Source organism: Dromaius novaehollandiae, chromosome 3, assembly GCF_036370855.1.
Source record: "Dromaius novaehollandiae isolate bDroNov1 chromosome 3, bDroNov1.hap1, whole genome shotgun sequence".
NCBI lineage: Eukaryota > Metazoa > Chordata > Aves > Casuariiformes > Dromaiidae > Dromaius > Dromaius novaehollandiae.
The window spans coordinates 39044251-39071222 of NC_088100.1; the positions used below are offsets into that span (position 1 = coordinate 39044251).

Genomic DNA, 26972 nt, shown 5'->3' on the forward strand with positions numbered 1-26972 from the left:
TTTGAGTAAGTTTTAAAGGACAAAACTGTGGATGTTATCAAAGAGTTATATTAACACTATGTCTTACTTAAAAAACCGTATACTTAGGATCAGTACAGAAGTGATTTTTCCCTCTTGTGTGGCTGATGCTGGAATAACGCACATAGTTCTCATCTACCTTTATTGAAAAATTGGAACGGGTTACCAAAAGAAAAAAAATCACTGAGATGTAGTGTTCAAGTCTATGTACCTCATCCAAAGACCATTAATTATATTTAAACAAGTATTACAAGAATATACCAGGAGACAACTTGCTCTCTAACACAGAAAGTACCACGAGCTTACACAGGGAAGCTGAACAAATTTAAACTGGAAATGAGAGCATTTTTCAATAGTGAATGTAAGTGTGCACTGAATCAAGCTAAAATGGAAGAAGGGAGAGTCTCCAAGTGCTGCTGTGGCCAAGGAGCATCCTTCACAAAGCTATTCCACTTGCACTGCATGGAGTTTCCTAATAGTTTTCTGTAACCTCAACTTAATATTAATTCCATCTAAAATGGAAAATACAGACAGCTACAAGATGTGAACATAGCTCATTACTCAGTCATTTCTTATTGCTGTGCTATGTATATCTGTGGATTTGCATCTAATGTGTACTGACCTGACTGAAATCAAACCTGCATGGATAGGTTCTCTTAAACTTCATTCTCCATTCATGGATATTTTGGTTTTGGATTTAATATAAATACTTAGTTTCATGTTTTAAGGTGCATAAAATATGTTTTCCACTATAAAGCTATTTCTTTCAAAATATGACAGATAATGGAACTCGGCATAGTTGAAAATAAAACTGAAATCAATTTTTGACAATTTTGAACTCTGAATTTGTAAGTCTATTTGGCTATAAACAGCTCTGGTAAGCTCATTAGGACAGCCTTTTCATAAATCTGCAATTTGGAGAAGTGTTTTGAGAGTATGGTGCAGAAAAATGGTAAGTATGCTGAAGTTTCAGTTTTGTTACAATATTTTTACTAACATACAAATGCAACCAAAAACCTCTGTTCTTGTACATGCAGTCCTAGCTGTCATAAGTGGTGCAGAAAAGTCCCTCTGCCTCCCATTTAAACCACCTGAAGATCTGAGAGAGCTGCCAGGCTTTTAGCTCTGACTATAATAATGTTCCTTTTCAAGATTGCTTTCTTTTTGTCAATTCTAACTAAGCTACAGTGAAGAGTGTTTTGCTCCCCCCTCCACCCCCACTTTGCTATTGCTTTTTGGCTGACTGCTAAATCCCAGGCTGCTACCATCTACACATGAATCTAAAGATTTGGCAAGTGCGAAGGACTGGTAGAATGAATTTCTGCGGAATCTGTGCTTTAATTGTAAATGCAGTCTCTACTGTGTGTCACTAAACCCCAGACTGAGGCCCCAGCTGCCGAGCTGTAAGAGGGCAGCTGCTGCAGATAAAGATCAATCCTCACTCTGGTCAGCTGCAGTGTGAGTGCAGTGCATTGCGTCTTCTCTTTCTGCAGCTGAATTCCTTTGCATTTTTAAAATTCCCACTGTTGGCTCTGCAAGGAAGAAGAAGAGACATCAAGGATGTGTGTGAAGAGACAGAAAATGAAACAACAGGAGGAATGAAAAAAGATACTGCAACACCCTTACCCACACTTGGAGTTTGTGCACCTGCAGAGTTCCCCTTCTCATTAGGAAAGAATGCCACTTTCCTTCCATTGCCATCTCAGCCATGTTGCTGTTACTGAATAATCACCAATTTTACATTTTCACTAATAAGTGTTAGAAACTAACTAGATTTGAACCTAGAGAAAATGTGACAATTCTGTTTTACTTGTCTGAGTGTGGTTTGTTTTTGTTTGGCCTCTGCTGTGTTTGGCATAAAAAACAGCTGTAAAATCTTTCCTTAAAAGACAAAGCACAGGAGATGTGTTGGAAGTGTGGTAGTGACTATATGAAGCTTCCCTTTTTAGAGGGAATTTGAAATGCTAAATCATTTTTAAGGCTAACATGTGAACAAAAAGCCTGAGTCATTCTGCCTTTTCAACGGCAGAGAAATTAGTAAGAGAAAAGAGGTTCCACACTTTTCATTGAGCTTATTTGCTTTTCTCATCATGATGTTCCACACTTTTCATTGAGCTTATTTGCTTTTCTCATCATGATGATGCATAGATGTAAGTTTTTCTGTTTTTGATATGAAGATATGATCCATAGCTTTTATGACTGCTGTTGCAGCCCTGCCTTGAGAGGAAGGAAATAGGAGATGAAAAATAGTGCTTGCATTGATGTCCTGCCTTGCACGTGACCTGCATTCAAGTCCAAGAAGAAAAAATGGATATAAAATATGCAGCAAGAAGACTGGTGCTAAAGAGCAAGTGTCAGAGCCCTAGCAAGCACTTACTTATAATGGCTGAGGGTGGGTATTGCAGTTGGCCAAAGTTCAAAGACTTAATGTTGCTAGTACTGGATTAAAAAAATGAATTTTGTAACTCATTACACCCCTTGATTCTCATGATGAAGAGCCGTGAAGCTGATGAAGGGGCTGAAGCATCTGCCATACAAGGAGAGGCTGAGAGAGCTGGGCTTGCTTAGCCTGGAGCAGAGTAGTCTGGGGTGATCTTAGCAATGAGCGTGACTATCTGATGGGAGCAAAAAAGGCAGAGCCAGATTCTTCTCCATGGTGCCTTGGACAAGAGGTGATGGTCATGAACTGAAATACAGGAAATCCCATCTGAACATAAGAAAACACTTTATTAAGGTCAGGGTGGTTGAACACTGGAGCAGGTTAGGCAATCTCCATTTTCAGCGATATTCAACACCTGCCTGGACCGCGTTTGGCTGTGATCCTCTGTGCTCCCGTCTACCCTCAGCCCTTCTGGGGTTAATAATGGCAAGGCACTGAGTTGGGGGTCCCACCGTACTGATTTCATCTACTCTCAACTGTCCTTCCGTTTCAAGCACCGGCAGCTCACAGGCACGCAGAGGCGGCGGGCATTTCAAGGCATGGCTGCTGCGGGCCCCCCCCGGCCCCGCTCCTCCGGCTGAGGCAAACGGCTCGCGGGGTAACCGTTAAGCGCCCCAACAGCACGCTGCCCTGGCACAAGCAGCGCCGCTCCCTCCTCCCCTCGACACTGGGGCGAGAAGGAACAGGGCTCCGCCGGCGCCAGCCGGGGCCGGCCCGGCCCAGCCCTTCCCGACCCAACACCCTACTCCCCACCCGCGGCGGAGGTACCCGCGGCGCCTCGCACCTGCGGCTGCCCGCGGGGCCTCTCCCGCCCGCGGCGCCCATTGGCCTAGTCGCGTCACGTGCCCGAGCCACGCCGCCCGGGCGGGCTGCCGCGCGCCGCCGCTGCTGATTCATTGGTTGTGGCGGGGCGCGGCTCCCCTCGGCCGGCCGCCGCGGGACGCAGCCTCGGCGGGTAGGGGCCGGCGGGCGCGGGGGCCGCGGGCCGGGCAGGGTGCGGGGGCCGGGCGTCGGCTCCCGCCCGGGAGGGCGGCAGCTGCCTCCGCGGAGCCGGGGCCGCGGCGGCGGCCAGCCTGTGGGGACTCCGGCGTCGGGCCGGGCGGCGCCGGGCTGACCGCGGCACCGAGAGCGCCGGGGGGGGGGGTTGTAAACCGAGACCGGGGGCTTTCACGAGCCTAAAGCTAGCACTTACTTTAGTAATTTGTATCGTTTTTTTAAGGCTGTAGATTGCAGTTTGTGCGTCTTGGGAATCGTTGCCTACGGGGAGGCACGTCGCGCTTCCGAATTTGTAACTGAGCGATTCCTTCTGATGTTACTAAATCCACGTGTCCAGAAGCAAAACAAGCAGCTCTGGAAAGCAGGTAATTTGCAAGGAAAGCATTAAGACTATTTTTACCTCCCCATTGTGGTTTTTTTCCAGCTCTGATTGCTGAACATTTGAATGACTGCTAAATATGTAAACTAAAACGTTTCTGAAAAATGTAGGGTAACTCTTTTTTTCGGAGGAAATCTCTCTTTATGTTCCCTGACTGAGGGGGAGAAGGGCTTTCACCCCTTATGTTAGCTTGCCTCTTCCCAGTCTTGCCGGTTTCTCTTTTCCCTGTGTGTTTTTCTGTTGACTCTCATACTTTTTATTTTTCTCCCTGCACCTCTACTGATCTCTCTCCTCTGTGCTCAGGATGCTGGTGAGCAGTGTCTGTTGAAAACAGCTTCTGCTGTATGGTACTGTAGAATAGGTCCGTGTCCCGAGCTGTCTGCTGGTCTTCCTGTTGGACGTGACCACCTCGGTGACCAGGCTGGCAAAGCTTTTCTCCAAACCGTGTCTGTTCCCTCACCTGCACCTTTCCCATCCTGGCTTCTCTGTTTGGTCACTGTTTAACTGCTGGATGGTGACAGCAAGTGTAGGCACACCACGAGTTTGCTGCTTCGGTTGTGTACAGACATATCAGTTAGAGGAATGGGACAGCGGTAGGAAAACTGCCTCAAACTGCCTCAGCAAGGCTGGTCAGAGTTTGGTGCATTAAGGCACTCTTCTTTACAGTTGTGTTTCCCAGTCTACTACTCTGTTTTGCTTCGCTGTTCCTTCTGTTCCCATCCGTTACTCTCCTTTGAGCTCCTTAGAGATTGTGTGTGGGGAGATGCAGGTTTGCATAACTGCTGTGGAAATAAATAGCTGTTATGGTTTCTTCTCTGAGGTAATCAGGTAATTGCCTCAAATGCTGCTTGTTTTTCATGTCCATTTGTGATTTTTCTATTCAGATTCCTAATCAGTCAAGAATAAATTTTCACCACAGAGGTAAATGCTTGGAAAGATGCCAGGGGAATAGTAACTCTCCATTGACAGTGTGGCTCCATTTTTGCCTAAAGCAGTGGGATGTTCTGGGTATGCTGTTCATGAGCAAAAAAATGTACAAAATCAAGCTTTTACAAGAGAAATTCCTCTTCACAAAAACATCCTACAACGTCAGGAGTTGGGTAAAATAGTTTACTATTCTGCCTGTTCTTTTACCATTTGCCTATGTAGACTTTGTGGTAGTAAATGTTTTAAGGTGAAGCATAGATGTTCTTGCTGTTTGGCCAACAATTTAAATTAGATTTCCAATCTTTGAACCAAAAGTATGAGCTATTACCAGCAAAATTTTAGCACAAATAAATGAAGGCCGTATTCTGCATGCTTACTCCAACGTGCCTTGGGGTGGGAGTGGACTGAAAGTGTACTGCTGTTATTGCTGTTTCCTCAGCCTCTAGTTACTTGTTTAAAGCTTGGTGTAGTACAGAGACATGAGAGAATTCAGATGTGTGCTGGTGAGTAGTACGCTGCAGTACAGTTTACTCAAATTTTGTTTTTGAGGTACTGCAATAAATTGTTTGCCTCCTCAGCAGCACTAGAGGGAAGAACTGGATCTAAAGACAGGAAAACGCAGATTAATTACCCTGACAGTTCTGGTTTGGAAAAGTACCAAACTAATTTGCCTTTTGTTAAACAGCTTCATTTCAGTGGCTGTTTGAAGTCTTTACTGAGCTGATTATGATTAAGGCAAAATTTCTGTATCATATTGTATGCTAACTGTAGAAGTTCAGAAAATATTTGATGGTCAAGCTTAGAAGTTTTTGAGAAAAGCTGTATTTTTGCCTTTTTTGTTGAGTGTTGAAGAAGTGTAACACAACTGACTTTTCAAATTGAAAAGTTCAAGCATTACTTGGCATCAGGAGAGACTGTGGCTTTATAGACCCTGTGTGGGTGAGAGCTTAAACTATAGATTTTTTCCACCTTGAACACACTCAGACTATGGCTGTGAGATATCCAGGTGTGACTGGAAATCTGAACAGATTGTTTATGTATACATATGCTGTTTTTTTAATACCTCTGTTAGCTTATCTTCCACTGGCTTCAGAATAACTAGGAGCAAAATTGGTTCTGTGGTCAGAATCTCACTGAGAAGTCAAGGGGTCCTATGAGAGATGTGCTATGGTCTGTGTTTCACACCAGATGGATGTCATGTGAAGATTAGTCTTGTTTTGTGATAAGAGGGGAAAAAAATCTACTCAGTTTCAATTCTGCCTTTCAAACTCAGAGCTTTGGTGGTTTTTTTTTAATTGATGCAAAGCCAAAACAGAGCTATGAAATGAGGCTTGAACATAATCATCACTCTTCTTGACTATGCAACTCTACAAACAGCTGCTCTACATTTAAATGCTGGGAACGGCGAATTGTGGCAGGATGAGATGCAGATTTGGTAAGAGTGGCTTGCGCGGCACCACTACCTCTGCTGCGCAACCTAGAGTGTGTTCAGGCCCAGGTCACTAACGCAAAGGGAACCCTCATTTCAGCTGTTAATCAGCACTCTGTTTCCAGAAGCAATCACACAAGAGTAGTAGCTTCTTTAAGCCTTGGCCTTGTTATAAACAGTCAATTTAGATGTGCTTATTTGAAATACTCGCTGGGCCTGTGTTCTTGTATTCAATTGTTCTGTTGGCTACTCCCAGCATTAAGTTTTCAGTCTTTCGTTATGATTTGCAGACTCGTTGATTTGAGTGAAGTTGTATTATAGTAACCTTGTACATGTATTGACAGAAATTCTCTTCACAAAGCGATTTTTTTCCTATTAATTTATCATCTTTTAGTTATAAAACTTAAAATATTCATTTCATTTCTACTATTAGCTTCTTATGTGGTAACATATATCCAGGGTATTTTAAAATCAACTCTTAAGGCTAGCTCATCTTATGATGGAGCCATTCCAGTTCCATCAGTGACCAACCTGAGATGAATTGGTCAGTAAGAGTATGGAGTGAGGGAAGCTTTTCTTTCTTCCTATTCAGAGTAGGACATTGGATTAATAGACTTCAAGGTTAGCAAGGAATCCAAAACCATTTCATCGCTGAACTTTCTGTGGAAATAGATTTGATAAAAGAAACATTAAATAGAGGAAAAATGAAGGCCACTTTACCAAGCTGCTATGCCAGTTTTCAATTTTGAAAATTCACGGAAATAGTGTATCTGCTTTTGAGCTGCAGTCTTTCTGCTCTTTTACTTGAGGCTTTTCTATAATATATCAACCAGAGTCATATACTTACTTAGTGTGGAAGGCTAAAATTGGGCAGTATTATAAACAACTGAGGGAAAGGCAGGACTTCCTATTGGAAAGTGTGGAATATGGTTATATAACATGAACTTGAATGAACTGGGGTGGTGACACTGCCATGCATGCACATCTGAGAGGAAGGTGACTTTTAGTGGGAAGGGGAAGATGGGCTCAGCTGTACCCAGAGCAGCCTTCTGACTGCAGCCTTGCTGTGTCTGGCAGCATACAGGCCTCCAGAAGTAGTTTAGCAACAGTAAAATGCTGTGGTGTGTCTGGGAAATGATTGTTAAAAGGATAATCTTCCCTCTTTAAAAACTGCTCTGAAATTAGAAGCTGTTGCTCAGGTGTAGTTTTATGTATTTGCTTTGTCTGCAGCAAAATATGTTTTTCTGAAAAAGAAATTTAGTCTTGTTTTCTACTGTGACTATAATAGCTGTCATGCTTGAACAACTTAAGTGTCCAGTGTCTCTGGACAATCTTGTAGAGACATATTTGGGTGGAAGTGTAAAAGCTTGCAGTATGTCAGTTTGCCATCCTGAATGTCAAAATGAAATGTTTTCTGAGCTCAGCTGAAACTCAACTTTATACAAAGGAGCCTAAGGATAGATGGATTGTGTAATTGTGTCCTAGCTGCAGGAAATAAGTGGCGTTATTGCTAGTATTTCTTAATTATTTGTAGATAATACTGACTTAAGACAGTATGTCTGGCTGTAATTTTTAAGGTCTTTAGTACTGGAGTTATACTAAGCTATTTACTTCAATGTGTTCTGGGAGCAAGCCCCAGTAGCTTTATCCTAACTGGCAACTGAACTTCCCATGGGGGCTTTCGCTTTATTGGCAGTACAAGATTGAAACTTTTGAGAGTGTAAGGAGTGCATTGCTCATGTGGAGTCACAGGAGTGCATTGCTCATGAGAAGTCACAGGAGGTATAAATCAACTTTTTTCTCTGCCGATAGCGTGTCTACTCAGATTGTGGCTTTTCAGATCCATATAGCTGTCTGCAGGAACTCATAGTACAACATGATTTTGTATTAGTTTCTGCATAACCACCGGATAGCCCCTATGAACCGAACTGCTAAACAGATACTAATGTTTACGTATATCATCACTACCGCTTACAAGTGGTAGTGGCAAGCTAAGCAGTTTTTGACTTTTTATTTGTTGCATTTTACTTTGGAGTCCTTGCTTTAAACGAAGTACAAACAGTAGCTAGATAATCACCCTGAAAATTGTACATAATGCTATGTATACCTCCCTTTACACAGCAGCAAAGTGGCACAAAACAGTAAGTATTGTTACACAGAAAATAAGACATTTTCATGGGAATTTATATACAGGATGTATGAGCTGTTTGTTGTTGGAGTCTGGTTTACATCAGACAGTTGCAGGGGTAATAAAACATATGCTATGTGACATATAACATAGTATCAGGCATAGATGTGTGCATCGTCATCATTTCTTGTCTTTAGTTGCTAAGATAAGCAGTGACTAAAACAGCATTTTTCCTTACCATTGTTATAAAGATCACCTGTGATGAATCCAGCATCGTTCTTGCTGTTTTAGTGCGGCAAGTGCTGCTGTTTTAGTGCAGATGATGCTGTTAGTGAGCTGTTAACATTGGTACTCTCTTCTCTCTCCAAGAAAAGTCCCGGGTTTTGTGCACTCAAGTTAGCATGCCTGACTGATTTTTTTAAATGTACAGTCAGTTTCCACTTACCTTGCTGTGTTTCATGATAAGTTTTGCTTGTTTTGTGTTGTTACTTTTTTCTCTTTCATTGCAGGAGGGAAGATTGTGTGTTCCCTTGAAAAGACCAGAAATTTGCTCTTAAATCCTGCACATCTAGGATCTCGAGAATTAGCAAGAAGCAAGGACCACCTGGCTGAGTATTTCCTGCAGATCCCTTTCTCATCAGTGTTTGGGAGTGGCACAGCTTTTTTGAAGCCATAGCCATGTGGTATGATTGTAGAAAGATGGGGACTGCATTACCTTTCAGCTCATGCAGTACAGATTGTGCTTGCTTTCCTCCTTGACTTCTTTCCTTCTAAGCTCACTTCATAGTCCTTGGGATGGAGTAAAAAGGAATGTAGTGGTGGCTGGTTCTCTATCCCACCACCATGCAGAATATTGTTGCTGGCATGGGTACTCAGAGGAGCAGCCTGATTTGTTAACTTCTCATGGCCAGCAACTCCTGAGTTGTTTGTGCTGCTTGGCCAATGGAGCTGATGCATCGGACTGTGCTGCTAAGCTTTCTCAGGCCAGGACTTTTTATTCTTTGAAATGTTGTTCCTTGATGTTTCTGCCTGGCTGTGAGGACCTTCATAGTTTGCAAGGGGCCAGCAGTTTGTTTATTCTGTGAAGTCTGTTAAGTGCTCAGACTCACTGGCAATAAGCAGAATGGAAGTATGTGGAAAACAAATAGACTTTTTCATTTGAAAATTTAACACATAACTTGTGTCTACCATATTGGTAGTTTCTGTTGCTCCAGAAACAAACAATACATTGACCAGTCCACTTGGATTTTTTTCTTGCACGTGCAGGTTCAGGTCCAGAGGTGGTCACTGCTGGTTACATACAAGGCTAGTTCCAGATGGACACAAAATGAGATTTGCTTTTGTGGTCACAGTGGCAGTGTGTACCATGAAGTTGTGCGCCAGCTATGGTGTGTGCCCGGTTTTGCTCTTAGAGTGACCTAGTGTCAGTTTGAAGGTAAGTGGTGGTAAGAATTTTGCCAACATGTTGATGATATCCAGTGGTGCATGTAGTCCAACTGCAGCAGTGTTTGATGCTTCAGTGCTGCAGGTTAGAGATGTAGCTTTTGTGCAAATACAGCCTGGCAGAGTCAAACTAGCTTGCTCAGGTACCACTAGCAGGCAGGCCGTGACCTTATGAACTTTCACACACATTATAAACAAGTTATTGATGGGCTTAGACATGAGCCCTGCACTGTCACACAAGGGCTGTTGCCTGTAACTGATTGTAACCAACTAGCTTAGAGGTGGCTTTGCTGTCACTCCAGGAGTTGCAGTCATGTCTGCACTGTGAGTATCTGGGTATCCGTCGACATCTCATAGTCTGCAGAGAGACCAAGCCAGTGCTCCAGAAGAAGGCCGTGAGTGCCTGCCCCTTTTAGTTGACAAGAGGCTAACCTGCCTGAATCTCTTGGTTTGCAGCACTGAGTACAGCCCTGCTTTGGGGTTTCTTGAGTGATCAAAGTGAAGCTTTTTATTGCTCACTTACTTGCTCTTGAAAGAAATGAGCCAGGGCGAGGAAAGGCTGTCTGCATCCATACACATCAAAGTCAGCAGAGGGGCTTTCATGTTTGCCTTAAACAAGCCATCCCCAGCCCCTCCAAAAAACGCCCAATAAGGCCAATTAGAGCGGCTCCCTGTCCTGCCTCAGAGCTGTGGGATGAATCACTGCTGTCCAGTCACTTCAGAAAGAGCACCTGACTGTGTCCCCTGGGGGAATTCCTGCCCAGCAGCTCTTAGCTGGCTCTTGGAGTCCCTCCCTGACCTGCTGCTGTCTGGTGGATGCACAGGGACAGGCTGCTGGCCAGCCAGTGTGCCAGCTCACCCTGCTTTTTCTTCCTGGGGAGATGCAAGGTCTCTGTATTCTCCTTTCACTCCGCTGCTTGTTATTAAACTATGTTAGGCTGGCTTTTAAAGTAGTATAAAGGCTTGTTTTAGCAAGTTTTAGGTTGAGATTTTAGAGGCATTTTGGTCAGATGAGGCTTACAAATGAGGTGAGAACTAGGATAGGACCATGTTTATGCTTAGCTCTACTGGATCATTTAGAGACGTACCTTAAATGTCGCATAAAGCCTGAGGCACAGGTTAGTCTGGGAGCTGGAGACCCAGGTTTCCTTCAGCATCTCTCCCTCTGATAGTGGCTTATCTACAAATGAATCTTCCGCAGTCTAGAAATGCTCATATTCAATGGTGCAGCATTGGTGCTTCTAGCCCTAACCTAAGGGTAAAATAGGACAGATTCTTTGCATCTTAGAAGTAACTGTTTTCTTCCCCACAGATCGTAAATGGATACTAGTGACAAGATTGGGAGGGAGATCTGCCTGTGGCCAAATTAATAACAACTGCTCGTGTATGAGGTGGAAGAAGGAACATTTTTAGGGCTTTTCATATACATTCTGAATTTTTCCACCTGCAGATTCCTGTTAAGCTTTTCTTGAAATACTAAAAGGAAGTGACAGTGAACACTGGTGAAGCAATATAAGAATATTTAAATAGAAGATTCATCTAGAAGGCTATAAAAGAGAAAAGCAGCCCCTGAAAGAGGCATATGCTAATTAAATTTGATAAGAAACAAATTATCAAGACAACAGGGGTATGAGGGCTGAGTCACAAAAATGAAACACAAAAGACAAGTGACAGAGCTCCTGAGCTGGGAGAAAACTAGGACAAGAGTCTTACTTTATTCTGTACCATTTGTTTCTTCCAGGAGGCAGCAGTTACCTTGGCAGATTAAAAACAAGAAAAACTCCCTCTAAAGCTTAATTAGAAATTCTCTGTCTTATTCCAGGAAAAAAGGAAACAAAATTTTTCTGAGTCACTGAAAAAGCCAAGGAGGAGCTTTACTGTTATCGCAAGTGCTTAAAATTAGACTTACCTTTTTCTATCGTTTTCCTTAACAGTTGGAAGTAGCGAATTGGAAACATCCTCAGCCATGAACTGGATTGTCCATTGCAGCCCCAAAGCTATCTTATCTTCTCCTTTTTCATGCTTCATGCTAGTTAGTCCAGCTGGGAGCTTTCTGAGCAGCTAAAGGAGAGTGGGGGTGATGTGAAGCACCTTATCCTACCTCCCCTTTAGGCTTCTCAAAGACCAAAGCAAAAGGGGGTGGGCATTTTTTTAACTGTTGATGAGTTGCAGATCCTGAAAACTTGCTAGTTTGAGTTTGAAAAAGAGACTTGTTTGTAATTTTGAAGGATGTATCACTTTTCAAATTTTGGTGTGTATGAAGTTTACTTTTTCAGGTGTACTTCAATATGGTAAAATACTTGCAGAAGGAGTACACAGCTGGTAAGAACTTGTTTGTAAATTTGAAAGACTGTTCATACTCCCCAGGTGAATTTGTGTTCCTCGCTTTGTGCCTGATTCCCATTCTTCATGTGTTGCCTTTGTAGCACTTGAACAACGTACTTTACTTGCACAGCCTTATTGAATCTAATTATCCTTAGCTAAAACTTCAGTCGTTCTTGTTTTGAGTGAAATGGCTGCTTAGGGCCCTTCTGTTCAACAGGCTTTATTTGTCTTTGACTTCGTGCGCTGAGAAGTTTCATTGTCCCCAGAATAACTACTTGCAGCAGTTTCATGAACTGCATGAAGTCGTCAACCTGCTGGGTTTTAATTGAATGCAAAATTACCCAAAGCTCAATTTACTTTTAGAAAAGCATTGCACAGTTTCTTAGGGAATGCTATTTGTCATGCGTTGCAAGTTAGGTGTTCTGATTCCAGCTGCTGCAGCAGATGTTTGTGCAGAGATTCTTTTGTTGTGCGTAGAATTGTCTAATATTCTGAGAATTACTCTGCAAAATTCAACACTCTGGTGTGGTGTTGTGGTAGACAGAAATATCTGCTAAGCTAATTTTGATGATGCTTAATGTTGCATTGCTTTTTTTATTGTTGTTAATCTGTGGGGAAAATGACTCCTGTTTTATTTTCCTTCTGTAGAAGCATATTGAAGCTTCTTATCACAGAAGAATTTAGATTGGAAAGGACTTCTGGCAGTCATCTCGTCCAACCTCCTGCTCAAAGCAAGTCCAATTAGATCAGGCTGAGATTTTGTAGCCAGTTCTAGTGCTTGGCCACCCTTACAGTGGGGGAAAAAAAAATTTCATCTCATTGAAATTTCCTGTGTTATAACTTGCGCCTGTTGCTTCTTGTCCCATTACTCTGTCCCTCTGAGAAGAGACTGGCTCTGTCTTCTCTACACCCACTGACTGTGGTTGCAGCTGTAGACATCAATAAGGTCTCCCCTGAGCCTTCTCTTCTCCAGAGTGAAGAAACTCAGCTCTCTCAGCCTCTCTTGTATCCTGTGCTTCAACCCCTTGACCATCTTGGTGGGCCTCCGCTGGACTAGTTCCAACATGTATCTTTCTGGTATTGAGTACAAAACTGGACACATATTCCAGATGCAGTCTCACCGGTGCTGAATAGAGGAAAAGAAATGCTTCTCTTGACCAGCTAGCTACACTGTTGCTAACACTGCCCAGTATATGCTTGGCTGCCTTTGTCACAAAGTCCTTTTCTGCAGAGCTGCTCCCCAGCCAGTCACCCCCCTTCCTGTACTGCTGCATGCAGTTATTCCCTTCCAGATGCAGGACTTCACATTTGCCTCACATCCTCACGAGGCTCCTGTGAGCCCGTTACTTCAGCTTGTCCAGGTCCCTCTGAATAGTGGCCTGCCCTGCAGCCTGTTGCCTGTTCTCCTCACCATCTGTGAACTTGCTGCGAGTGCGCTCCCTCTCGTTGTCCATGTCTTTAAGATAGATGCCAAATGGTATCGGCCCCATTATGAGTTCTTGAGGGGCACCACTAGTTACTGGCTGCTAGCTAGACTTTGTATGACTGATCATGAACCTTTGTGCCTGGCAGTCCAGCCAGTTTTCCACCTTGATTTTCATCCAAATACCCATCCTAAGCTGTTGGATTCTGAAGCTGGTAATCTTTGGTATTTACTGTTTTTTTTGTCTGTTTTCCAGCTAGAAAACCTCTATTCTGTCTGAGGACTCTGTTTTTGATACTTTGTATGTTGACGCATCTCTGGAGATGAACATAGATTCTCTCTTTCCGTTGAAGAGAAACTTGGTGTTGGCAGGTGGTTGGTGAGCAAGGACTGATGAAGGAGTGGGAAGGGATGTGATGCCTTATCTGATGGGGCAGTGATATTATTTTTTAAAGGAACAGGTGAGAGAGAGCTTCTGTAAGAGTGAGTGGCTCTTGGAAAGATGAGGAAGAGTGAATTCCATAAATAAGAAAGGAGTCTGTGCAAAATCAAAAGATGTGCTTGTTTTTGCTATTAATGCATTTTGTATCCACAGGTATATATTTATTCTGGTTCAAGATGTCTGCCTCGAGGTTGGTTTCTAACAGAACTTCCCAGCAGGCCTTATCTAACTCCGATTACACTTGGGAGTATGAGTACTACGAGTATGGACCAGTGTCATTTGAAGGACTGAAGGCTCATAAATGTAAGTTCAGTAGAGACGTTATTTTAGCTGAGCTTTCCCATCTTAAAGTTTCTGCTCTGTTCATTTATAACTGTGATTATTGTACAGAAATCTCTCTTCTAACTTACCCAATTCACAACCATTAGAGTTGTTATTCTAATTTTTTTTAGAGTATTATAATTATTTTTTATTCTATTTCTTTTTGTTAACTGCTTTTCTTATGCATAAGAGCACATTGGAGCACCATGGGTTTTTTTGCCCATGGTAGTGATATATCTATACTGAAGAATCTCGGACTCTTAGGAGCTGTTTATAACAGCAAACCCCTGCTGCTTCTGGTGACTACTTCGTATAATCCATGCAGCTCTGTCAAGAAGTTCTGATAAACGCTGAAAGAGCAACGGGGAGCAGCATTACTGTTTTTGTTTTTTCTTGACACAAAATGTATTAAAAGCTTTAAAAAGCTTTAAAACACAAGTAGCAATTTGTCTTTCAGGAGAAACTTTTATCATTAGGTCGTGCTTCAGAGGAGGGGTGTGCTAAATTCAACATCCTACTGATACTGGAGCTGCTAAACTACAGTACAAGTAAAAGATGGAGGAAAAGGACCAGAGATGAAAAATATGATTATGAATCAAACTGAAATTTACCTAGGACCAATCGGTACAATCATAGTGATAATCATTTAAGTGTAGACAATGGCTTTGATTTTTAGGAAATTTCTTTCCTAAATTTATTCTTTTTTTGGGGGTGAAAAAACAGTAATAGAGATTAACTCAAAATTACTGGCTGTTATTTGCATGCACTTTGCCAAAGAGATATTGGCAAAAAAGCTTGCTTCTCTGTTTCTGGGCTGAATACACTGAGAGGGTGCGAGCACTGTTCTTTAAAGGAGTGGGGAGGGTCCCCCGCTGGTGCTAGAGCACTGGTCTAGGGAGGGATAGGTACTTTCTGCCTCATTTTGTGGCAAGGATTCAGACCGGGGAAGAGGAGCTCTCCCAGTGGCAACTGGTAGCCCAGAAAGGCTGATCTCCCTGGGCCCCATATAGGGGCCAGGAGGTTATGGGGAGGCTCTGGAGAGGGTTGGAAGAAACTTGTGGCTCTTAACACTTTTAAAAGGCAAGAACTAGAGCAGGAGTTTTTTGCCCTGAATTATACTTTACCACTCCAGATTTTACAGAAGTCTGCTGATTACTTTCTGTATTTTTACAAATGTTAGGTACTTGAAAAAAGTGGGTTAGCTGTTACCATGTTCCTAATTTATATTCCATTCTTCCACCAGAGACCAAACCTGATTACAAAGGTTACTGATTACAAAGATTAGCTACACTGTTATATACACTACTTCTTTTTAGCTCAGTGTGTCAAAGTGTGATGGGAGAAGAAAATATAAATCACAGTTGCCTTTGGATTGCAGAAAGTCTAGTGGCAAAGCAAGTTTTGGATTGCCCCCAGACTGCCTGTCATGCTGGGCATGGCAGCTCAGTTTCACCACCTGGCTGTGTCGTTCCCTAGAGCAGGAAGGGTCTGGACAGCCTGTATTGGAGAATGCGACAGAAGAAAAAACTGCTTTTCGGATGGACCTTGATGTATTTATGAAAGAGAGAGGTAAACAGCAGTATTGAATCAGTGACCTAAGAAATCCCTTCTAGTTGTTTTTTCTCAGTTTGGTTTATTTTTGCAAAATTTTTCAGTTGCCAAACCTACAAAATTACTTATGCACGACTAGAGGGTACTTTAGGAGTCTGGGCTAATTAAAGGCACGTGGCAATATCCAGGCATGTGTTAGTCTTGGCTCAAATGTTGTGCAAAGGGTTTTCTTTGTTTGTTTTGTTTTTAACTGATAGATGGAGTTGAGTCTAGGTTTGTACTGGGTGTGTGGTGATACTTCCATGTTTCTTGCTCCAGGTATTTCAACTGAGTTGGGAGTGTCAAGGATTGTGGAAGGAATATGGTCGGACAGCTAACTTCAGTGAAATGATACCCTGTGGGAAGGAAGGAGGAAAGGAGATTGGATTGGGATTCCTTTGTAATGGAGACTTTCTGAATATTGACAGGTCTCCTTTTTTTTTTTTTTTTTTTTAAATCCATGTAAGACGTCTTTAATCTCATAGTCTTTGGCACAGCTGTAGCTAGACTGATTTTCAGCTTTTTTTAGCAAAAAGAATTTAAAGTTTTATAGAGACAAACATTGCAAATTGTAAGGTTGGGGCTTCGTATACTTATTCCCACTTAAAATTACTTTGTCCTCCTCAGCTGTGCTATTGTAATTGTTTTGTAGTAATGGCATAATTCAAATTAGTGACATGAACTGAGGCAAAAGCAATGAGAAGGGGTCTGTTTCAATGGTCTAGTTTATAGCATAAAGTTAAGGTGCCATTGGCTTGACTGTGCATTGTACAGTGAACTGTAATGACACAACATGGGGGAGCACTGTTTTGAACCATGAGGTAAGATGAATTCTGCAAGAGAAAGTTGGAGGCCACTTTGGGATGAATGCTGATTTAATTAACTATAGGCAAATGGAGATTCCTAGTAGTTTAACATATATACAAAGGAATTCAGAAGCCTGTCTTAGAAGCTGAAAAAAACTTATGCAAATTGATCTCTGAAGAAAAATTTTGACAAAACAATCCAATACACAACAATACACATTTAAAAAAAAAAAAAAAAGGCAGAGGGATGGGAGGGCCAGGTGTTTGAGTGCCATAGTGTCTCTTCTAATATATGACTGGAAAAAAAAAAAGTTGACTTTAAAGCCTGTTCTCCCAGAGGAGAAGTGATGGCAGGAACTAGAAATCGGAAAATCCAGAAAGGCAGACATTGGCTATTTTGTAAATTAAAACTTTAGAAAGTAAATAAACAAAGACAGTCAGGAAATATCTGTGATTGGCAGAGATATGAACGTGGATTAGAAACAGAAGAAACCCTGGTAACATTAAGGAAAGGTAAAATAGGTATGAATGACGAGGGGAGTCAGAAGTGTTGACAGGACGTTACAGGTCTGCGATAGGAAGGAAAGGGTGGCTGATGTTCTTGCAGCTTGGGAAAGTGAAGAAATACTTTCCCAGTACATTTGTAACTTGGGACAGTATTGTAAATGTCGTATGTATTATTTAGTTTGAATAAATGTAGTCTTACATATCATTTATTTTGAATACATGTTTGGGAATTGGTAGGTTTGGATAATTTGCACCTAAATGGATGAGGCCTAAATGAAATACTGAAGAGGTCTCTGGCCTACTGCTTTAGGTTTAAAGAAATCCCAAGAATGTCATTGATGTAGCAGACAGTTGGAAGTGTGTCAGCAGCCACAATAAGGCAAAGAAGGTGTAGTTTTAGGCCAAGTGAATGTAAGAGTCCTCAGTTAAGGGGGGGGAGGGGGAGACGGGACCCAAACCCCAACTCTGTGGCAGGCTTGTTATCCATGAATTATGTAACTGTACTTAATGCCAGCAGATGTGAGTTTATGGGGAGCAGTGATTTATCAGGCAGTCTTGGTTCCTCTTAATTGATGAGTTTACAGATTTTGTTGAAAGATGTAACCTGATATCTGTGTGCATATTTTGTATGTTTTAAAACATCTTACTTGATCAGACTGCATGTTCTGATTAGCACAGTTGCATATTATTGAAGCATGTCAGGCTAGTTGACAGGTAATAGTAATCGTAAGGGGCATATTTCTTCCTAGATAAAATTTGTAGGTAATGCAAAGTGGTAGGATGGTAAAAATGATGATCTGTTGTGTATTAATAAAGCTAAATGCACGATGCATCTTGAAACACTGAGTACAGGCTATGCTTACAGAACAAAGAATTGTGTTTTAGGAAGACAGTGATTCTGAAAAGAATTTAGGGCTCATAAGGCACAGAATTATAGGCATACACTCTTACCACTGTGCTTTAAGGAAAAGGGAGCGTTATGAAGTTTGGCCATATATGAGCGAGAGTAATTAGTCTCAACATTCCCCCCCCCCCCCCCCCCCCATCTTGGAGACCTCTGCTTGAACCCCCTATTTTTTTATAAAGGATGTTGAGATGTGGAAATGTGGTGGAAGAGAGAGAGAAAAAACCTTGCAGTGGGAGACCTGAAACTTAACCTCCTTAGCTCACCAGAAAAGGGATTAAAGAGTGACTTGATTGTGATAAAGGATTTTCACAGGGAGAAAATGTCAAGTTGCAGTAGGTACTTTGACTTCACAGAGAAAGAGCAAATGGTTTGAATTGATTTCCAGCTTCCAGATCTGCCTTTAATGTGGAAGATATTTCACAGCAGGAGTGTGATTAACCATTGGTGCCAAGTACCAGGCAGGATAGTTGATTCCTTGTTTTCTGGCATCTTTAGTCCTGTGCAAGACTGTGTGTTCAACATACTGGCCAAAGTCCTGCTCTCTGTCTGCCACAGAAGTCTGAGGGTCAGACAGATCATCAAGTAGCTTTAAAGCCAGTGAGGGTCTTTGAGGTTCAGGGGTGGCTGTGTAATGAGAGATTGAGAGTGTGAGGGTAGATTAGATACCTGTCCTGACCAAGACTTCCCCTTGCATGTTTGTCTATTAGCTATTTGAAATTCTACAGTGCAATTTTTGAGGATTTGCTTAAAAAATAATTAACTAAGAGGACTGATGAAAAAGCAGCTGTAAACTCTGGATCCTGGACCAGACAATGTGTTGGGCTGGTGTTCTGAAACTGGGGCATTCTTGTCAATTGGTCATTGTCTGGAAATATGTTTGTATCTCTTGTTTTTGTATTCTTACACCATCTCTTGTATTCTTATTCCATCTTTGGCCATTGCATTTGTGTGTTTTTATTTTAATTAGTTTTTTTTGTCAGAAATCATTTGGCTCCTGATACAGAAAACCACAACACAATAGTATGCAAAGTGTAAACCCTGATTAAAAATGAATTGAAAACATTTTACAGATGTTGGTTGTTGATATTTGTTGCAATAGCAAATGTTTTTTTCCTCTGGTTCCATCTATTTCAGAACCTTCTGTCTTACAATTGAAAACAAGCTAAATCTTTCCAAGCCTGCAGTGTCAAAGAAATCGATCAAAAACCAGAAACCTAATGAGCTCAGATAGAAATCATTCGCAATAATAGTTCAGTTCTGTAGTGACAGGGGTTTCTGCTAAACCAAATAACCCTCTCTTCCGAGTTCTGCTATTTCAGTTGTTTCCAAAGCAATTTGGACATAGATCAGGCATCATAGAGAGCTCCTCTCGTTTTACTAATCAAGAACATTTTGTCCGTTCCCTCCTTCAGTTAGTTTCTGGTTTGTCCATGCATCAGCAAAACTAGGATTGAAACTAACCACTCCTTCAATGGCAGCTGTTTAAAAACAGATGAGGATAAATCTGATCATTCTTACTCTTTGCCGTCTGTATTTTTGCCGTGAATAAGAGGCAGAGTCTTTAGGAGTTTGTAGTCATGCCGCATGTGGAAGGGAACTTCTTGCAGGTGCATGTGAAATACTGATCAGTTTGTTTGCTCTTTTTCACCAGATTCCATTGTGATTGGATTTTGGGTCGGTCTTGCAGTTTTTGTCATCTTCATGTTTTTTGTCCTGACCCTGCTGACAAAGACAGGAGCACCACATCAAGAGTGAGTCTGAAAACTATGCCATAACAAATCCAGCTTGCGAAGTTGAGCGTGTGTTGTTCTTCTCCAGCCCCTAAACAAGCAGTGACAGTGCTGATGCTGTATTGGCTCAGCGCTGTCTGCTCTACACTGTTCTTGTGAAAGGCTGCTGTGTGTCTTTATTTCAAATAATCTTTGTTCCAAGTGTTTCTAGGAAAGCAGTTTTGTCAAGTGTATATTAATGTGATCCCCATTCAGCAAACTGTCAGCAGGCATGCAGAAAGAAAAAGGACTGGCCAGTATGTACATGCTTTCATGCTAGAGGAAGTTGGCAGGTAGATCACCAAACACCAAATGGCTTTAGATTACTATTTCTTCAAATAAATGGGGTCGTGCTGGGCTCAGCTTATGATGGAATAGATCAGAGAAATGTGGGTGTTGACAAAGTAGATACAAATGCAAATAAAATTCAATGCAGAAATTAAGGTAAGGAAGTTGCAGTCGAGGGTTTTGGCAGTCTTTGCATGTTTATGTGTTCAAGTCCAAAATGTAGGTATCATAGTATTTAGAAAGTCCTCCCTTAACCCTGTAGTTTCACTAGTTTCTGCTGAGAAATTCCTGTTGGTGCACAAGTCCGTATCAGCTCCACACTTGATTAATATCAGAGTCCCCTGAGGGTCATAAAATAAGTCTTTCTCTGCTTCTGTCTGGCTGAGAAGTATGTACAGGCCATGCCTTGCCTCAGCCTTTTATGTGCAAGTATGGGAGTTAAACCATTGGCATAGCATGCAGGCTGTCGGGGTCTCTCCTCTGAGGGAGTTTGAACCCACTTCTCCTTTCAGGCTTGCTTCTCACAAACCAGAAGTGTAAAGATCCTCTCTGGGAGGTGAGATTGCTGTCTGCCTGCAAGCAATGATAAGAAGCTAATGGCAAAAGGCAATTGTTTGTGCTTATCGCTTCCTAAAGCAGCTTGCCTGTCTCTGCCTACTGCCTGCCCTTTACTAATTAGTCACATGTAAACCATGTCTGAAATTTCATGTAATAGCACATCCCTAGAGGCAGGGCTGTGTTAAGGCAAGACCTGCATATGTCATGAGCCCTTTCTTTGCTCCTAAGTTTTTGCTTCTATGGAAGCTTGTAAAGCTTCCAGTCTGTGGAATGCTTGTAACGGTGTACTTTTGCAGAGCGGAGGGCTGCCAGATACTTCCCGCTGTGTTCTTCATTAATATTCTTGGAACAGGTTGCTTAAAGGGTTTGTGAAACCTTCATCTTTGGACATGCAAGTCAACCAGACAAGGCTCATCTGACCTCATGTATCTTTGAAGTTGGCCTTGGTTTGAGCAGTGCATTGGACTAGAGACCTCCAGAGATCCCTTTTAACCTAAATTTTAATATGATTTTTCTTCAGGTGCTGAACAGACCTCAGTCATTTTTTTCTGTATTTATTTTAAACTTCCTTTGCAGCTTTGGGAACTGTGTCCTTGAATACCTGTTATGTATGCAGAATTGGCACATTTAACACATTTGAGTACTATTTTTTGATGTTTAATAACCCACTGGTTACACTACTGGAAATAGTGTATTCCTGGATGTTCTCTAAGGGCAGTGAAAACCATTGTTTCCTCTTATTTTTGATACATGTTTAAGAAACTGGAGAAGATCAATACCTACCTGTAAGAACAAGGCAGACTGTGGATTTAGTTTGCCTGTATCTTTTTTCTCTTTATGCCTGACTGGATTCTTCATGACTCATGGTTTCGTTAGCGCTGCAGCCCTCCTTTAGAAACAGATGTCTGTGTCCCCTAAGTCTTAGGAGAAAGCCAGCCTGATTGATAGACACATTTTTGACTTCAGTGAGCCAATTAGGCTGTTCTTCAAGGTGCCACTAATGTGACGGGGAAATGTAACTGGATTCCGAAGTAGAGTACTCTGATTTTTCTGATAGTATGTTCTTCTTTGCTCAATAGAAAGGGGTATGATGGCATGTTTTTTTTCTAAAATTGTACAAGATGTTCAGATCTCTGTACATCCTCACCATGGAAGAAAAGGGTCAGGATGTGGATGGGGAGAGGCGGAATTTTCATCATTTATGGAAATGATGTCTGTTGCACTTTTTCTTTTGTTTGCTTGCATATTAGTGTGTATAGAACATTAGCTTATGGATCAAAAAATATTGTTTACTTTTTTTCTGTATTTATGCTTGAAAATTATTTTGGCTTCTCATTCAGGAGAAGACGGGATGCTGGTTTTGTTTGTGCCTTTAAAAATGGCCTTAGGAAAACTGTATGTGCAACCCATGAGTCTGTTCATGTCGCCTATCTGTACAAAATGTTGGCCGATGTAATTACAAAGCTTCACAAAGCTATTGAGGCAGGTTAAATGAGTAAGTGCAGTAAAGGCGAAGTAACCTTTTTTTTTTTTTTTCTTTTTTCTTAATTAAATCATTGATTAAGGATTCTGGGGTGAAATCCACTTAGAAAAATGATGATTCACTGAAGCAGAAACTTCTACTACAGAGATATGGTTGTGTTTACTGAAAGCTTACTCAAGAAGGTTTCTCAGCTTCGAGGTAGAGTTTCTGGATTAATACTAAGGATTCGTCTACATCCCCAAGTTCCCTTTGGGATGCCAAACCCTGCTCGTCTTGGAGGGCTGTCTACTTATTCCCTTTCATGGTTTGCCTCTGTGCCCAACGTCACCCAAGGGAGTGCTAAGAGGAGGAGTGTTTAAGCTCTAGAGGAAACTGAAGTGTCAGCCCCAAACCAGTACGCCCCTCTTACAGGGTATACTGTGCAAAATGGTCTGTACCTCCACAATGCACCCAAGTCCAGTCGGCAGAGTCCAGAACTTAATATACAGTCTAGCAGACTGCAACCCAACATTGTAGTCTGGAAAACTCTGGTAAAAGGAAGCTTAGGTTAGTTCATTGGCAACTGTTTGTTTTGAGTAGTTTTCAGTATGTATGATGCTTTACAAGCAGGTTTTGGCTTCCTGCTCTTGTTGGAGGCTTCTAGGACTCTGAGAGTCCTGTTTGTCCAAGTATTGCAAAAGGGATTTGGTTGTCCAGGTAGCTGTGCTCCCTAGAGCAGTTCTCCAAATGTAGAACTGGGATTTCTGAGGCTGCTTTTCTTGTTTTATGGGTGTTGTGAAAAGATATAAACTGAGGTGTACCTGGATACAGTAATGAGCAAGACTATGCACATTTATAGTCCAGTTTAAAAAAGAAAAAAGCCTCCCCAAAACTCAGAAAGGTACTGTTTGTGAGTTTGAGTCTGAGAATATTACTGTGTGCTAGATCACGTGTTCCATACTCATCAACGCAGGAATATGCTCTGTCATACATCCTCAAAATCTTGGCGGTCATATCATTTCTTTGTATCTTCTATTCCATTTAAATTAGGTTGCCATTGTCAGTGTTCTGTGCCAATCTGGAAGATCTCCCATGCAGTAAGCCTTTGCTCCTTCATCGCTCCAGTTAGCACACAGTGGCTTATAAAGCACTTCACATACCCATGAACTAGTTTTATTTCTCTAATGGATACATTTTAAACTTTTTTCTTAAGTCATTCCTCCTAGACTTTTAATGGTTGTTTTTTATTTCCACGCTCATTCATCAGCTCCACTGTCCGTGCCACAATACTGTATAGAAACTCCTGATGACAGGTTTGTGAAACCATATACGCAACTTGCACTGGGTGGTGCTTTCTGTTGCAGTATAAATACGTAAATATGTCAGTCATCTGTTCTGAAGATTACCGTGGTAGTAGTCCATTCTGTTTGTCTTTTGGTGTATATACAGTAGATTATTACTTAGGTACTGGTCTGTCTTGCATCAGTTTAAATGTTGTGCTTCTACATGCTCCAATTCGAAATGCAGAACGAGCTGAATGTTGGCTGCGTTCCACCTTTTTTTACCTGCAGGGCTCTATGTAACAGGCATTAGCATTTGACATACTAGAGGCCTGTTATAATTTGAAGGCTATATGTCAGTAGCGTAACTGATTTTGTTAGGATATAGTCTTCGTATAATGTAATGAAAGTCAATTAGCATTTGAAAAGCAGAGATCATTATGATTAAAGATGGACTGAAAGACTGTAATTGTAAGTATCCTCTGAACTCAAAGCTTTTAGGGATTGATTTCTTTCAAAAGGCTTGTAGGCCCAAGAGTCATTGCCATTGCAGACGCATCTGAAAGGCAGTAAAGGCATTCTGAGATAAGTAGTGAAAAATGTGAACATACTTTCAGAATATAATAGTTTTGTTAGAGTAACTCACTCATACAATTTAAATGTGAACATGTAGCAAATGACTCTTGGGCCAGATATTGGACTCCTAAAGGCGCATACAACACCTACAGAGATTTGAGAGATGCATTATAACTTTGTTCCCTACAGCCTGCAATAGGAGTTAAGTGCCTACAAGTCTTTATATGCTGTCATCACAAAGCCAGCCTGACAAAGAATGCATTAGTACCTGTAAAACTTCTGTTGAGCTGGTTCTTGTCTCACCCCTAGTTGTTCATGCTTCATGCATGAGTCTGGGTAGACTGGGGCTCTTTTGAGCTAAGAGCTCTAGGAACCTCCAAAAATGTGTGTCAAGATGTCATTCCTGGGCTATGTTCCTGAATTCTTAATCCTCTCTGTCTTTATAGCAATTTTTTGTTCCAGCTCTCCTAACTTGGAAAAATGTTTGTCAGTGGAAAGGATGGCTTGATGTCTGGACAGCCAACCACTCAGACTATGCTTTTAGTGACAGCAGTGCTGCCCTGTGCCTTTAAAAGTTTTCTTCTATGAAAGATTTTTTTCAAAGTGTTCTACAAGCCTTTTTTTTTTTTTTTTTTTAACATTTTACTACTCTCTACGAGGAAATGCTGAACAATATTTCTGAGCTCATTCAGTGAGCTAAGGTGATTATTATTTTAAGGATACTGATTACTAGAAATCCCATTTAAGAGTGCTGGCATTGATAACTTATTCCCATGGCAAATTATCACTACGAATCTTGACTTATAATAGTTTCTAATAGTTCCAGCAGAAAATCTAAAATAGTATAGGCTTTTTAAGCCTATTGTAGATAAACTGTTGGTTTTCCTTTCTTCCTGACTATACTGGTCGCTAAAACTCTATTTGCTGTTAAGAACGCCAATAATTCTACTTTCATGCTTACTGTACATTTTTTTTTCTTTTTTTCTTTTTTTCTTTTCTTTTTTTTTTCCTGCCTAGCAATACAGAACCTTCTGAAAAAAGATTTCGTATGAATAGCTTTGTGGCAGATTTTGGAAGACCTCTAGAGTCAGAAAGAGTCTTTTCTCATCAAATAGCTGAAGAATCTCGGTCACTTTTCCATTTCTGCATTAATGAAGTGGAACATTTGGACAAAGGAAAACAAAGTCACAGAGGTATGGGCCTGGAGAGTAATACTCACTTCCAGGAAGTTCCCAGGAGCAGTGGAAGATTTGAGGAGGACCTGAACTGTCTCACGAAATTTAACATTCCTAATTTTGTAAATACTGAGCAGAACTCTTCACTAGGTGAGGATGAGCTTCTCATCTCGGAACGACCTATCATTTTAGAAAGCAAATCTGTCATGCAATCTTCCCATCGGATCCTTGACTGAGAAGTCTTTTACTTTAACATAAAAATTCCCATTATTGTCCAGTTGAAAGCCCTTCTCAGCCTTTTGGCTATTTGACAGAAGGTATTTCAGACCTGTGCTCTTTATTGTGAATACTGGCTGTGCTGACAGAACTCAGCTTAGACCAGAAGTAAAATACTGAATGCTTTATTCTGATGTCTTCTGTGGTTGGAGCCCCTTTCTCAGCATTGTTTTTGCTTCCTGTTTTTTGTTTTGAAATGACTGCTTATATCCAGCTTTCTTAATATCATAATGATTTGTGGTGACTGTGAAAGCTGGAGCCTGGCTCTGGGAGGGATGTGAAAACTCTCCTTGGCCAAGAAAGACTGAAGCAAGGAATAAACAGGCAGCCCTTGGGGGTGTTCTGCACCTTCTGCCACCCCCAAAAAGGATGACTGAAACTGTGAGCAGCACGGTGGTATCTGCCTGGCATTAATTTCTACTTCTGTTTCCTAACTGTTTTTAGATGCAGCTGAAACTCGGTTTACAAAGCATCCAAAGAGACTACCTTGCATATTAAATTGTACAGTTAGTGTTCACAAAATGCTACCACCATCTGCTGCTGAATAAAAGCAGATTGATGCCTGTAGTTATGGTACTTCAGATTGACATTCTGACAGTTGCACAGTGATGACCAGGAATTAGTGTTTTACACAAACATTAATTTGATTTTATTGCCTATATGAATGTCTGAGTTGGTAAGTGCAGGATTCAGTAGCAAAGTCATAGGAAATCAGATGAAAACTATTCTTTTTTTGCCAGTAGAATTACTGTATGCAAATAGTAGTGGTGTGTTAAGCTGTCATTACACTTTGCTTATGGACTGGGCCTCTGTATGCTTTTTGGCTCTAGAAACTGCCCTCTTTTGACCAGTGGTCCAGTGAAGGGCTATCAGGCCTTTGAGTTGTTTTGAGAGAGCCAGCTCCAAGAATGTGGTTGAGCTGTGCTTGCTCCGTCATCATCTTGTACTCAGTTGGGATGGTATTGCAAACACAGCTGCTCTCCTAGGGAGAGGTTTGCTAAGGAAATGAAGAAGTGGGTTTTTTTTAGTTCTTTTTGTTTGTTGTTTTTTGGGTATGTTTTTAAGACTAAAGTTCTGAACCTTAGCCAGTACTTAAAAGTACTTTTCAGCTTTTTGCTGAGCTGCATAGCTGATGCCCAAATGGTTTTACAGCAACTGCATGGGATGCAGAAAAACCAGGTTCAAAGCCTTTGCTGGATTTGGAGTAAGTGTGCTGCGGGAAGCTCCTAAAAAAACTCAAACTAGTGGATTCAAGATACTGTGCCTAATCTGGTTTTCTTGAAAGTAATCTGCTTTGTACGTAACATGTTTTGTGTTAGAGTGAAAATGTAGCAGTGACCTGCTGGTATGTGCTTTAGACACTTGTGAATTCTTCCTTATCCTTCACCTGACAAATAGAAGAAATAGCAAATGAGTTGTGTGTTTAAGGAATACAGGGGTGAGGAAAGAGTAACTCCTCACTTGTTTTAATGTCCTATGTCTTTATTATAAATGACTTATACCTACA

General features: G+C 41.4%; 1 protein-coding gene across 2 annotated transcripts; it reads left to right on the plus strand.

Annotated features, from left to right (window-relative positions):
- Window positions 1-3304: 3304 nt before the first annotated feature.
- MRAP2 (melanocortin 2 receptor accessory protein 2) lies at window positions 3305-26972 on the plus strand. Of its 2 annotated transcripts, XM_064508740.1 has the most exons (7): window positions 3305-3413; window positions 3678-3819; window positions 8827-9000; window positions 9584-9752; window positions 14104-14253; window positions 19733-19832; window positions 25032-26972. In XM_064508740.1, the coding sequence occupies exons 5-7, from the start codon at window positions 14127-14129 to the stop codon at window positions 25423-25425; spliced, it is 621 nt and encodes a 206-aa protein (XP_064364810.1). In that variant the 5' UTR covers window positions 3305-3413; window positions 3678-3819; window positions 8827-9000; window positions 9584-9752; window positions 14104-14126; the 3' UTR covers window positions 25426-26972. The 2 variants fall into 2 exon arrangements, with proteins under 2 accessions (XP_064364810.1, XP_064364809.1); XM_064508739.1 differs by lacking the exons at window positions 3305-3413; window positions 3678-3819; window positions 8827-9000; window positions 9584-9752 and having other exon boundaries at window positions 9772-14253.

Bases quoted from the DNA above. Each gene is read 5' to 3' on its own strand.
- MRAP2 (XM_064508739.1), top strand. From the start codon at position 14,064: ATGTGCTTGTTTTTGCTATTAATGCATTTTGTATCCACAGGTATATAT. The intron at 14,254-19,732 runs GTAAGTTCAGTA...CTTTTTCACCAG, and splicing joins AGGACTGAAGGCTCATAAAT to ATTCCATTGTGATTGGATTT. The intron at 19,833-25,031 runs GTGAGTCTGAAA...TTTCCTGCCTAG, and splicing joins ACAGGAGCACCACATCAAGA to CAATACAGAACCTTCTGAAA.